This window comes from Mustelus asterias, chromosome 16 (assembly GCF_964213995.1).
Source record: "Mustelus asterias chromosome 16, sMusAst1.hap1.1, whole genome shotgun sequence".
NCBI lineage: Eukaryota > Metazoa > Chordata > Chondrichthyes > Carcharhiniformes > Triakidae > Mustelus > Mustelus asterias.
Genome location: NC_135816.1, coordinates 8233054 through 8247610, shown reverse-complemented (window position 1 = coordinate 8247610; position 14557 = coordinate 8233054). Strand labels below are relative to the sequence as shown.

At 40.8% G+C, this 14557-nt stretch overlaps 1 protein-coding gene across 2 annotated transcripts in view; it reads left to right on the top strand.

Moving 5' to 3' along the window:
* The window catches only part of LOC144505631 (protocadherin gamma-A6-like), a 260158-nt gene that overhangs the window by 113525 nt on the left and 132076 nt on the right, over positions 1-14557 (top strand). For both annotated transcript variants that reach the window (XM_078231746.1, XM_078231747.1), the window contains exon 3: positions 2528-2604. In XM_078231746.1, coding sequence (XP_078087872.1) covers positions 2528-2604 — 77 coding nt within the window. The remainder of the gene's footprint in view (positions 1-2527; positions 2605-14557) is intronic.

Sequence of the window (14557 nt, the reverse complement as noted above, 5' to 3'; positions counted from 1 at the left end):
GCTCCGGTTTCCTCCCACAGTCCAGAGATGTGCGGGTTATGTTGATTGGCCATGCTAAATTAACCCTAGTGTCAGGGGGATTAGAAAGTTAAAAATGAGGGGTTACGGATCTAGGGCATGGGTGGGATTGTGGTCAGTGCAGACCCGATGGACTGTAGAGATTCTATGATTCTATGATATTTTCTCCCCATGTTCTTCCTTCTGAAACAAATCATTTCAAATTTCTCCACATTGAAATTCACCTGCTACCTGTTTTCTTATCCCAGCAACTTGTTGCTCTTCCTTTGTAATATGTGCGATACTTTGTTTTATAATGGTACCGTGAAGTGCCTTGGGATGTTTTATTACATGATACGTGCTATATAAATAAAGGTTTTGTTGTTGCTCTTGGAAGCCATGGGACATAATAATTTAAATGTAGGCTGTTAGCAAAAGGCTTCATCAATTGCCTGAAAATCTCCTTTATATGCTTTCTATTCAAAAAAGAACTTAAAGTTTTTAAAGGGCTTTAAGGGTCAGATGCTGGGAGAAAATTTTCCACAGCTGGAGAATCTAAAACCAAGGGTGATAGAATAATGAATCAGCTATTTCAGACTGAAATGAGAAAAAGTTGCTCAAAGGGTTTTAGATCTTTGGGATTTTCTTTGTGCATGATTAGTGGTTGAATATATTTTAGACATTGTGAGAGGCTAGGGAGGAAATTGCGGGTCCCTAGCAGCAATATTTGAATCATCGGCAACCACAGGTGTGCTGTCTGAAGATTGGAGGATGGCAGATGTTGTGCCTTTGTTTAAGAAGGAATGCAGGGAAAAGTCTGGGAAGTACAGGTCACTGAGCCTAACATCTGTAATGGGTAAGTTGTCAGAAGGTATTCTGAGAGACAGGATCTCAGGCATTTAGAAAAGCAAGGACTGATTAGGGCCAGTCAGCATGGGGCTTTGTGAGTGGAAAATCATGTCTCACGGATATGATTGAGTTTTTTGAAGGGGTAACCAAGAAGGTAGATGAGGGCAGTGCAGTCGATGTTGTCAACATGGACTTTAGCAAAGTCTTTGACAAGGTACCGCATGGTCGGCTGTTGAATAACGTTAAATTTCATGGGATGCAGGGTGAGGTAGCCAATTGGATACAAAATTGACTTGATGACAAAAGACGGGAGATTTGTTGTAGAGGGTTGTTTTTCAAACTGGAGGCCTGTGACCAGTTGTGTGCCTCAGAGAGCGATGCTGGGTCCATTGTTTTCTGTCATTTAAATGAATGATTTGTTTGAGAAATTAAAGGTTAAACTTTTTTTTAAGTTTAAAGTTTATTTATTGGTGTCACAAGTAGGCTTACATTAACACTGCAATGAAGTTACTGTGAATATCCCCTACTCCCGTTAGGCGGCATGGTTAGTAAGTTTGCAAATGACACCAAGATTGGTGGCATTGTGGACAATGAAAAAATGTTATCTAGGATTGCAATGGGATCCTGATCAATTGGACCAGTGGGCAGATGAATGGCAAATGGAGTTTAATTTAGATAAATGTGAAGTGGTGCATTTTGGCAGATCAAACCAGGGCAGGACATACTCAGTTAATGGTAGGGCATTGGGGAGAGTTATAGACAAAGGGATCTAGGGGTACAGGTTCATAGCTGCTTGAAAGTGGAGTCACAGGTGAATGGGGTTGTGAAGAAGTCACTTGGCATGCTTGGTTTCATTGCTCAGAACATTGAATACAAGAGTTAGGATGCCATGTCAAAGTTGTACAAGACATTGGTAAGGCCATACTTGGAATACTGTGCAGTTCTGGTCACCCTATTATCGAAAGGATATTATTAAACCAGAAAGAGTGCAGAAAAGATTTATTCGGATTCTACTGGGACTTGATGGTTTGAGTTATAAGGAGAGACTGGATAGACTGGGACTTCTTTCCCTGGAGAGTAGGAGGCTTAGGGGTGAACTTTTGGAGGTGTATAAAATAATGAGGGGCATAGATAAGGTAGATAGCCAACATTTTTCCTGAAGGTCGGGGAGTCTAAAACTAGAGTGCATAGGTTTAAGTTGAGAGGGGAGAGATACAAAAGGGTTCAGAGGGGCAATTTGTTCACACAGAGGGTGGTGAGTGTCTGGAATAAACTGCCAGAGGTAGTAGTCAAGGCAGGTACAATTTTGTCTTTTGAGAAGCATTTAGACAGTTACATGGGTAAGATGGGTACAGAGGAATATGGGCCAAACGTGGGCAATTGGAACGAGCTTAGTGGCAAAAAAGGGTGGCATGGATGAGTTGGGTCAAAGGGCCTGTTTCCATGCTGTAAACCTCTATGACTCCATATATCAATAGATTTTTAAATGCTGAAGGACTGAGGGCAAATGGGGATAATACAGCGAGATTCCTTTGAGAAAATGGTAAGCTATGATTGAAAGGTGTGGCAAAGCTGGTTTGAAGGAGCCAAAGCTGGCTGCTTCAATTTCTTTTGTTTTTATATTTTTATATAGATTCAGGAAGCTATTTCGTAATTGCAATCTTTCTTCTTTTTATCTTAGTTCCCAGTGTATGGAAGAAAACCTAACCCAGGGTGACGTTAAACGAGAATTCAACAGAAGACACACAGCAGCCGCAGGTCAGTGTTGTAGTTACAGGGGGTGGTGTGGAAAAATGGGTAACAAATATTGACTTGCATGAACAAAGGGGATATATAATTCATTCATGGTATTTAAATGAAGTAACATTTGACAATTGTACTTGTCCCAGTCCAAGATGCAGTGCCCAAAACATCTTTAAATTGAGTTTTGTCAAATTACTGCCCTAAATGTTTCTTATGTGCTTTCTGGAACTTAGTGCAGCTGATTTATGTATCAGTAAATTAAAGACCACAGATAGATCAGAGAAAATCTCAAAACTGCAAAATAAGTGCAAGCTTCAGATCAGAGCAAATAATAATTTGTTGGGGAGAAATATTTAAAATCACTCTTTGAAAAGTTGTAAAACAACTAAGATTTAAAATAGTAAAGTAGTCCCATAATGATTATCCAGGAGTTACTGGCTCCAACTTTGGTTCTCAGTAAAATTAACATTGTGATAAAATAATGTCTTTTATGATGCATGCAAAATATGTCATTTATTTAATGATTCCAAAATTGGCTCCCACTGTGTTCTGTATTTATTTTTAAAAGTCTCATTGTAAAGTTATAAACCTACAGGACAACAGAATATGACACAGAAATAAATTATCTGTTTGAAAAGTGACAAATGCAACAAATTCCATGTTGTTAATAAGAAGATAATTAAATGTTGCTACACTAATGAAGTAGCAGCAATTATTTTCACATTGCAATGTTTTGCTCTGTACAAGTTAACTTGGCGATAGGTTTACTTCTTCCTTTTCCAAAGACCATTCTTTATGTGCAGATTTCACCTGCAGCTATCAGTAGATTGTAAGTGGTCTGGTGTCATCAAATTATTGTTTGTGCTATTTTAATTGCTTACAAAATATTCAAACACTCAAATTAAGCTGTCAAACTTTTGGCGTTATTCCCAGTAAAACTTGTAAAGTGTAATTATATCATTATATTTCCATCTGAGTTTTATTGTTGCACTGGCTTAATAAAAACACATTGTGAGCACTTGACAAAACTTCAGACATAAATTTCCAGTAATAGGAAATCAACTTTTCATTATTAATGCTTCGTCAATTTTCATTTATGAATATTATCAGTCATACTCTCAACTGTACAGTTGGATGGATGCAGGCATTTGAAAGTAAATTCTACACTCTCGTGTAATCCCAAGATAGATACACAAGACGAGAATTTAATTGCAATCCATTGATTAAACATATTCTGGTTCACCTCTTCTAAAAAGTACAATGGAAATTTTAGCATCAACAGTATTTTCACAAAGGGAAAGGTCAGTTAGGATATGAAATAATCAATATGAACATTTAACAAATGCCCTTTGGCCATGCAGCATTAAGTACAGCACTGAATAGAAAAGGCTAATTGTTCTGCTTTTATTAGTGTTTAAAATATATTATTGTTTTGAAACTGCCAATTGAGTACCTAAAGAACAAAAAAAGAACAGGAAATGTCAGAGCGTGGGAACCAATGACTCTCTTTCATCTTCTATCCGATTCCCAAAATGTCTAAGTTTCTCTTACTATTAACATTCATAAAGGTGCAGCCCTGCAAAAATATTCTCTTATCCATCTATTCATCAGTAACAGGTTTGTCTCACTTTAATCCAGTAAATTTAATCTGGCTACTAAGGATGGAAATTGCTCATGGGGTATTTTGTTTGCATGCAATTCTATTGTGTATTATTTTAAAGCATTTATTAACCTATGTATAGTGACTGGATTAACAGCTTTCAGATGAAGTGTTAAACCGAGGCGATGTCTACCTGTTCAGGTAAAATATCCCATGGCACAATTTGAAAAAGTACAGATTAATTGTCCTGGTATGACCCAATGTTTCTGCTTGTTGGTCTTTACAAAAATTAATGGTTACAACTTTCTACTTAACAACAGTAACATAATTTCACAGTTAATCAGTTTATAGTGAAGGGCTTGTAGGTAGATATCCTGTAAATAAATAAACACATAAAAATAAATGTCGACAATGCACAAAGGAATCTCATTTGGGCTGGAATTCTGCGATCTCACATGTCCCGCTACTGCTGCCAGTGAGAATGGAGAATTTGGCGCTCAGCCAAATCTCCATTCACAGCAGTGGGACCAGAGAGTCCCAGCAATGAGTGAGGACAATGAATTACATTTGTCGCAAATACTGCTGCAGTACTGCAATTTCATTTCACCAAGTTGACTCCATGGATAGTTTTAACTCTGTGGAAGTAGAAGGGTTTTGAGTGAATTACAGTCTTATCATAAGTGAAGACCAGGAACCAGGTCACACTCACAGAGAGCCATCATCATCCAATACATTCTTTGCAGCTTTTATTTTCTGATTTGAAAGGCACACCCTGGCAGGGACTATCAACATTTTTTTGATCAATTATGTTTTGTATTATTGGGAGGGGTGTATATCAGAAATCATTGTTTTGAAATACAAGTTCTTTTTCCTTTCTACATTCACTCCCACTGTTCCTGCTGATTTTTTTTGGTTCACTAATTTTCTGTGGGTGCAGAGCTTGAGTGTGTGGGTTAGGCAATTGTGAGGAAAGGAAGTCTAGACCACCAGTGGACCACAAACTTAGTGATCCATCAACATAGCAAGTAAAAAAACTGAACATTATCTTTTGTGAGGCAATCTGGTTTATCTCCCAACCCTTGAGAATATTGATTAAGAAACATGGTACTTGCTGCCGTCAGTCACTAACGAATTCAATAAAGGAGCATTCAAGGTGTCAGTGTCCCTATTTGCATATGCAAGCATGTTTCAAATGCAGGCCTTGAATTCCTACATAGAAATCTTTATCAATATGATGTGCAGGGTTATTTTTACTTGCAATGTGCATACATATATTTTCCCCATGTAGAAAACATGGGCATCTGTTATAATGCTCGTGAACAGGCATGACACAGCTTAATCTCTAGCCTCAGTATGACATGAATATGGTTAAAGTTAAAATTTATTTATTACTTACAAGTAAGGCTTACATTAACACTGCAATGAAGTTACTGTGAAATTCCCCTAGTCGCCACACTACGGCGCTTGTTCGGGTCAATGCACCTAACTCTGAACATTAGGCACCGTAATATCACACAGTACTTAACCTGAGCTGCATGTTACACTGTACAATGACAACTATTTTTAAATTTTCTCAAGAGAGTTTTGGTATTCCATGCAAAGATATTCGACTCACACTAAATGAATTTTCCAGGCTTTTGCAGAATCAGCTGTATTTTGCTTAACTCTGCAGCTTGAAATGACATTCCTTTTCACATTCAACTTTGCCCATTATGGAACAATAAAGTCTGCTCATTCCATTTTTTTTTACAAACAAACATCAAATTGCTTTCTGCTACCATGAAATGGTAAATGCAATGATTTATAATTGTGCAGCAGTTTTGATCACTGTGTCAAATTGAAGTGGTAAGTGTGAATTGCTTTTTTTATTCAATCGTGGTTCAGTGGCATCGCTGGCTGGCCAGCATTTGTTGTCCATCCCTAGTTGCCCTTGAACTGAGTAGCTTGCGAGGCCATTTCAGAGGGTAGCTGAGAGTCAATCACATTGCTGTGGCCTGGAGTCACATGTAGGCCAGACCAGGTAAGGATGGCAGATTTCCTTCCCTAAAGGACATTAGTGAACCAGATGGGTTTTTCTGACAATCGACAATGGTTCCATAGTCATCAGTAGATTCTTAATTCCAGATATTTTTTATTGACTTGAAATTCCATCATCTGCCGTGACAGGATTCAAACCTGGGTCCCCAGAACATTAGCTGAGTTTCTGGATTAATAGTCTAGCAATAATACCACTAGGCCATTTGCTTCCCTAAATTTGGACAGCAAATGATGATGTGGTTGTTGAGGGAGAATAATCTACACTTGATAATAACATTGCCTTTTCATCACTGCGACCTGGGTTGATTTCCAACCCAATAAGTTGGCATGAATGCTTCTACAGTCGATTTATTCTGCAGACACTAAGTGACATTGTTGTGTCCAATTCCAATCCAACCATAATGGGCATGAATAGGCTCTGACCTGGGCAAAATGGCTTGAGTGTGAGGTGGAAAAGTTTAATAAGGACAAAAAGCGCACATGTAGAAAGGTTTGAAAAATGAATTACCAGGTAACTGTAACAATAAAACATGAAATTATTTAAAAATGCAAAGGAAAAAAGTAAGACCTAAATGTTAAAGACTCCAATGCATCAGAAGTTCAGGACACAAATCTAAATACAGATTATTACCAATCCTGTTAAATAACATTTCAAGTGTCATACCAAAATTATAATGTGTAGGTTCACCATATTGCACTTGTATTAGACTAAACATTAATTATTAAGTATACTTTAATAATATTGTGAGAGATGAGTTTCATACCAGCAATATTTACAAAGCAGACATTTTCATATTCATGCCATGGGATAAAAAAAACCTTTGCTTTTTGGCTGTATTATTCTTAATTAACATTCTTGTGATTAGCATTAATCTATTCCTGTGGGCAAGAGCATATATCACAAAGAAGGTCATTCATTGATGCTAAATTGACAGTCCAATTGAGAGACACTTCAATGATTAGCAGTGGAGAAATTTAGTGCAGTAGAGAGTCATCATGTGCCAGTGAGTGGATGGGGGAGGTCGGTGGTTCAGGGCTCAGTGTGGGATAGTATAGATGAAGGTTCATCCTGCTGCCAGTAAAGTTGATATTGTAATTTTGAAACTAATTGATAAAATGGACAATATTATCTTATTCTACAGCATTGTTGCCCATCAAATTATTTGAAACACAAATGAACATGCAGCCACAAAACCATGCTTGTTAAATTTTGCAATTTTCACAATTGAACATGCTTCAACCAAGTTAAATGAAAGAATAATGGCCCATATTATTGCAAAAAAAAGTGGTTCTTAGAATATCTCAGAATTAAAAAATTTGCAATTACTTAGTGCCTTTCACAAATTTATGTTGCTCCAAAGTGTTTCACAGCTGGTACTGCATTTTGAAACTGGATATTAACTTAGAGGTGTAATGGGGCAAGTGGCACCCATGAACTGTGGATTGAGTTTTGGAAATGCAGAACACTGGGTCTCTGTCAGTTCCTGCTGATTTTAATGGCAGGACCTAATTCCCATTTCTGTCTCCGATTCTGGGCTGCAGCCACCTAGATTGAGAAGCAGGCTGGCTGGCTAATGTACGGGGAGGTTTTTGGCATCTGGCTTCATTCCAGGAGCAAAGACGAGCGAGGGAGAGAGAAATTAGGGAGGCTGAGGGAGGAATTCTGAGCTGAATACTCTGGAAGGTGGATGATAGAAGACTACAGGCAGCATTGGGGAGACCTGGTGGGAATGACCACAACCAGGGACCACATGAGGGAAGCGGAAGCAAGGATAAGATGAAGGGAGATTGGATTCTGCACCCAACATAGGAGAGATATGAGCAGAGGGAGAAAGATCAGACCCAGAGGCATCATATTGGACACAGAACAAGAGTTGATCAGATTTGGGAAGCCATGGGGAAATTCAGATGCTAGAGCAGAGGAGAATTCAGAAAAGACGGGAGGGATGAGTTTGAAGGTGCTGTGGAGGAGACTGGAAGTGTTGGGAAGCACAGGTTAGGTGGTTGGATGGAGTTGAAAAAATGGGTAAGGGAGGAGTATCCAATTTCAAGGAATTGATGAAGCAGATCAGCTTGATTCAGCCGGTAAGTGGAAAGGCACTTAACTCAAATCAGTTAGACCTCACCTCCCTCTCGCCACCAGGTTTTGCGAGGTCTGGGAAACCCAGTCAGCCAGAGTTAAATTTAAAATGGTGGATAAATATGAGGCACACAGCCTCATTACAATATTCAAATTGCCACTCCATCTTATGAAAGTGGATTGGTTTTCCTTCATAGCCCTGAAGTCAGGGGTTGGATTTTATATATCCCGGCCAATGAGTTGAAGGTGTGGGTAACAATATCCAGCAGATGACCTTCTGGTTGCTTATCTGCTCTCCCCCACGTTGGGACAATGGGACAGGTTTAGCAGGGGCTTGCAATGGCCCACCTACCCTTGAAGTGAACAATTAATGATCAGTTAGAACCTCATTCCACTTCCACTGGTATTTTACCCACTGCAGGGAATGTCTATGCCTTGCGGAAGCCCAATAGTTTTGGATACCTGTGCTTATGTCAGGCAAAGGGGGAAACTTCCTATGGAGGTCTCCTCGGTCCACCAGAGGCACACCCTCAAGACCACGCCCTTTCTTTTATCCTCCCCACTGCCCTGTTGGACCCAATTTCCCATCCCCTCACAATCACCTCCCCTCAGCCCCATTCATCCTCCTTGCTATGACCTTTATCCCCGACTTACCCTGTTGGGCTGGGCTCCTCAGCCTTGGAGACTGCCTGTATTTCCAGTGGCTCGTGCTGCCACTGCAGAACTATCGGTCAATCAGATTGGTCAGCACGCTCTGAGGTCTGATTTCCTCCAGAGCAATTAAAATTGCCCTCAGTGTTAAAAAGTTGTGGGGCAGCGATCGGTGTTGCATTCAAACCTCACCTGACTTTTTAGCCAGGGATGGGATGTGAGCGGGAGAAACCACAGTGCCCCGTAAAATCCTGCACCACAAATGAGCAGTTTTCAATCAATATTCAGATTTTTTATCTTTTTGTATCACACCTGACCCAAACGCATGCAATTTTTGGGGGTGAAAATACCTCACATAGTTACTATTGCAATGACGGGTAAGTGCAGCAACCAATTTGCATGCTGCAATTTCCCCGAAAGAGCACAGGGATAAATGATTGAATCATGTATTCTGGTTGTGAGAGATAAATATTGGCCTTGACATTGGTTAAACTGCCCAGTTGTTACCAAAGTCATGCTTTGGGTTGGTTTATGTCCATCTAAGAGGGCCTTGGTTTAAGGTTGGATCCTTTAACAATGCAGTAAGTACACTGAGGTATCAGACTAGCTTACATGCCCAAGTCTCTGGAGTGGAGTTGAACTGAATATCTTCTGATCCAAAAGTGAGAATGCTACCTCTGAGTAAATGCCTACATGAATTATGATGAGTATAATATGTACTTCCATGAACATAACAGCCGACATTCGGTCTGTGAATTGAGTGAACAGCTGCAGGGGCGGAGGAAGCCAAATAAATGAACAGCGTTAAGTTCAGTATTAATACGTTATGACACAGGCATCTCGTTAGCTGTCCTCCCTTTCCAAGCCATTCTATTGAAGCAGACTGTACCTTGTAACAAAGTGTAATTATACTTTCTTGATGAACTGGATGTTGAAAAATTTGCAAACGCATGCCAGAACTCTCTGGGTTCAATTTTCCCACTGCTGGGGACTTGATGTTGCTTTTTTTTTCACCAGCAGCAGTAACATAAATTTTGTCCTGCTGTTAACAATAAAACAACCTTACAGCCAGACAGAGGAAGCTGTCAGCAGGGTTCGAGAAAGCATCAGATGATGGAGCAAATGTTCATTACCTCAAGATGCCATGTCATTATTCTTTGCCACTGTGGCAATATACCTGCTTTCAAAATGAAACAAAAACAAAATTAAACATTTTTTTCTCTGGCTAAATTTCACTCATAATCATCATTTGTCGATGAGGTAAGCTGTCGTCATACCGCCTAGGATTCAGGAAGCCGGGTACATGTTCCCTTGCAATCAGATTCGAACAAGTACAGTCATAAGTCATTTAAAGTGAAGCATTTGAGGATATTTCCATTTATTATTTAATCAATAATGGGATGTGGGCATCACTGGCTGGGCCAGCATTTATTGCCCATTCCTAATTGCCCTTGAACTGAGCGTCTTGCTGGGCCATTTTAGAGGGCATGTTTTAAGAGTCAACCACATTGCTGTGGATCTAGAGTCACATATAGGCCAGACCAGGTAAGGATGGCAGATTTCCTTCCCTAAAGGGGATTAGTGAACCAGTTGAGTTGTTATGACAATCGACAATGGGTTCATGGTCGTTATTTGACTTTTAATTCCAGATCTTTTATTGAACTCAAATTTGCAGTGGTGGGATTCGAACTTGGGTTTGAGCATTACCCCGGGTCTCTGAATTACTAATCTAGCAGCAAGACTACTATGCCGCTGCCTCTACTTGGGCTGCTGCTACATTTTGCGGAAATACCTATACCAATAAAGTGGAAATAACTAGACCGAATTACCAAATGAAGAAAGGGGTGGGATGATTTATTCTCTCAATTTTTGTGAAAGTAACACTGGACATGACTTGGAGAATCAGTTGGTCTGCCAGTGATGCCAGAGCACTGCAGAAATAAATAAATAGAATTTATTATAAATTCAGAAATGAAGACATGAAGAATGTGCCAGAAGTGCTGAGAGAAATATGTTTTAGTGAGGAGCTGAAGGAAATCAGCATTAGTAGAGAAATGGTTTTGGGGAAATTGATGGGATTGAAGGGGGATAAATCTCAAGGTCCTGATAATCTTCATCCCAGCATATTTAGGAAGTTGCTCTGGAAACTATAGATCCACTGGTGGTTATTTTCCGAAGTTCTTTGGAAACTGGACTGATTCCTACAGATTAGAGGGTAGCTAATGTAAGCCCATTATTCAAAAAGGGAGGTAGAGAGAAAACAGGGAACTATAGACCAGTGAGCCTAACGTTGATACTGGGGAAGTTCCTAGAGGCAATTGGAACACAGCATTATAATCAGACAAAGTCAGCATGGATTTACAAAAGGGAAATCATGCTTGATGAATCTATTGGAATTTTTTGAGGATGTAACTAGTAGAGTTGACCAAGGAGAACCAGTGGATGTGGTTTATTTAGACTTTCAGAAGGCTTTCAACAAGGTCTCACCTAACAGACTACTATGTAAAGTTGAAGCACATGGGATTGCAAGTAATGTCTTGAGATGGATAGAAAGCTGGTTAGCAGATAGGAAGCAAAGAGTTGGCATAAATGGGTCTTTTTCTGATTGGCAGTCAGTGCTGAGTGGGGTTCCACAGGGATCTGTGCTAGGACCTCAACTGTTCGTATTATATATTAATGATTTGGAAGGGGGAACTGAATGCATTATCTCCAAATTAGCAGATGATACAAAGTTACGGGGGAGGGTGAGCTGTGAGAACGATGCAGAGATGCTTCAGTGTGATTTGGACAGGCTGAGTGTGTGGGCATCTGCATGGCAGATGCAGTATAGTATGGATAAATGTGAGGTTATCCACTTTGGTAGCAAATACAGGAAGACAGTTTTTGTTTGAATGGATGAAAATTGAGAGAGGTGGATACTAAATGAGACCTTGGAGTCCTCGTGCATCGGTCACTGAAAGTAAGTGCACAGGTACAGCAGGCAGTAAAGAAGGTAAATGGTATGTTGGCAATCATAGCAAGAGCATTTGAGTGTAGGGAAAAGGTTGTTTTGATGCAATTGTATCGGGCGTTGGTGAGACCACATCTGGAATATTGTGTGCAGTTTTGGTGTCCTTATCTGAGGAAGGATGCCCTTGGTGTAAAGGGAGTACTGTGAAGATTTACCTGGCTGATTCCTGGGGTGTCAGGTCTGTCATATAAGGAGAGACTAAATCAGTTAGGATTATATTCATTGGACTTTAGAAGAGTGAGAGGGGATCTCATAGAAACTTATAAAATTCTAACAGGGTTAGACAGGGTAGATTCAGAAAGAATGTTTCAGAAAGAAAGTGGTGAGGGAGTCCAGATCTAAGGGTCATAGTTTGTGGATAAGAGGTAAACCTTTTAGAACTGAGGTTTGGAGAAATTTCTTCACCAGAGGGTGGTGAATGTGTGGAATTAATTACCTCAGAATGTAGTTGAGGCCAAAATGTTGTCTGATTTCAAGAAGAAATTAGATATAGCTCTTGGGGATAAAGAGATCAACGGATATGGGAGGAAGGGGGATCAGGATATTGAATTTGATGATCATCCATGATGAAGATGAATGGCGGAGCAGGCTCAAAGGGCCGAATGGCCTACTCCTGCTTCCAGTTTCTATGTTTCTAATTGCCATTGAACGTACTATGCTGGGAGCAAGCGATGAGGATGACTGCAGTGCTGTGTAATGTCTGCCAGATCAGCTCGAATTTAAAATGCTTTGCCACAGTCGGGAAAGAAAGCTTTTTATGGGCAGCATTTTGATTTCTACCAGTATCACTAACAAATCCAAAAATCTTAATAAAACAAGCCCTGCCATGTAAAAATAAGCTTTCCACACCACATTATGCTGTCAGCACCTCATTGTAGAATTGTCTACAAAATGATCAAAGTGGTTTTCTAAACAATAATGAGATTAGGAGGAAGTGACAGACCAGAAATAATTCTGCATACTAATCTTTGCTGCAGCAGCAGAAGGTAAGCTCCAGTTAGCCTAAAAATCTCAGGCTAAGCATGGGAGATATGAGGGAAGCTTATCATTGCAATTAGTGTTGTTTCCCACTCCTCATCATTACACAGAGACTATGGGAGGTGATCTTGAGGCCACGCTCGCCATCTGCAAGAATGGTGACCAGCCTCAGGATTTGGTGTAAACCCAGATTCGTGGATCTTGCCTGCAAAATTGCGACTTCAGATTTTCACCGTCCCTCACCAGTGGTGTAATCTGGTTCACGCACGTAATGGGCATAATGAGGATCCCCCGGAGGTGGGATACTGGCCCTTAGCAGAGGTTGGAAACCGTGTCAACCATTGGTGGGGGGGTTATTTATTTGTTGTAGTGGGGGCAGCAGACTTGGGAATTAGGGATAATGGTGATGGCCATTTGAGGGGAAGGGGGCAGTGGGTGCTGGCATTAGCTGTGTAGGTGGAATTTTGAGCGTCCTATGTCTGGGGCAAGGTTGGGGTGGGGGGGGGGGGGCAACAACTGGATCCAATCAGGGGCGAGGGGGTGAGGTGCCAGCTCCAATCGGGGGTTGCCGGGAGGTGTCAGCTCTGAACTGGCTGCAGGGAGGGGAGGTGTTGGCTCCAATCAGTTGCTGTGAAACATTGGCTCTATTCTGTCTCTACTGAGGTTCGCACAGTATCTCCACATCATGTCTACTGAGGTTGTCAGACCTGCTGAGATTTTCCAGCATTTTCTGTGTTTGTTTCAGATTCCAGAATCCGCAGTATTTTACTTTTAATTTTCTTGCCAGTTTGTTCAGCTTTTCTCCCAATCTGCACAGAGGGTTGTTATTCATGAACAAACTGCGCTGTTGTCAGCCTTTTAAACCATGGGAATGATGGAGGCTGAGGGCATGATTGGCTGAACCCATTCTTTTTCACATCTAACATATCCTGTTGATCTTTCTCTCTGCTAACTTAGTTGGAAAGGGAAAACCGAGGTGTTCGGTGGGGGTGGATGTGGCTGTATTGCACAGCCTATCTGTTATCACCAGTTTCATACCAGTGTCAAAAGTTAAAATGACTTTTGGATGGATGATAGTAGGTTTGCCACATGGGGTACAGTTGGGAAAACTGGTTGAAACAAACAGAAGACTGGAGTCTCTTGTACTAGTGAAATGAACAGTCAGTGATAAATAGAGGCAGGGTGGGAGGGTGGGGGGTGGGGAGGGGGGCATCAGAGAGAGATACAATCAGCAGCCGGTTGCAGCTCCCATTATTTCTTTTGGGTGATGAGAAACATTTCTGCTCCTTGTGATTACCCAAATATTGGCCAAAACTTCCAACCCAATTTTCATCCAGCTCCAGCTCCCTTTAAGGAAAGCAGGTTAGACCACTGAGCACATCAATGGACACAAGGACCCAAATCAGGGGCGGCATGGTGGCACAGTGGTTAGCACGGCTGCCTCACAATGCCAGGGACCCAGGTTCAATTCCAGCCTCGGGTCACTGTCAGTGTGGAGTTTGCACTTTCTCCCTGTGTCTGCATGTGTTTCCTCCAGGTGCTTCAGTTTCCTTCCACAGTCCAAAGGGTTAGGTTGATTGGTCATGCTAAATTGACCCGAGTGTCAGGGGGA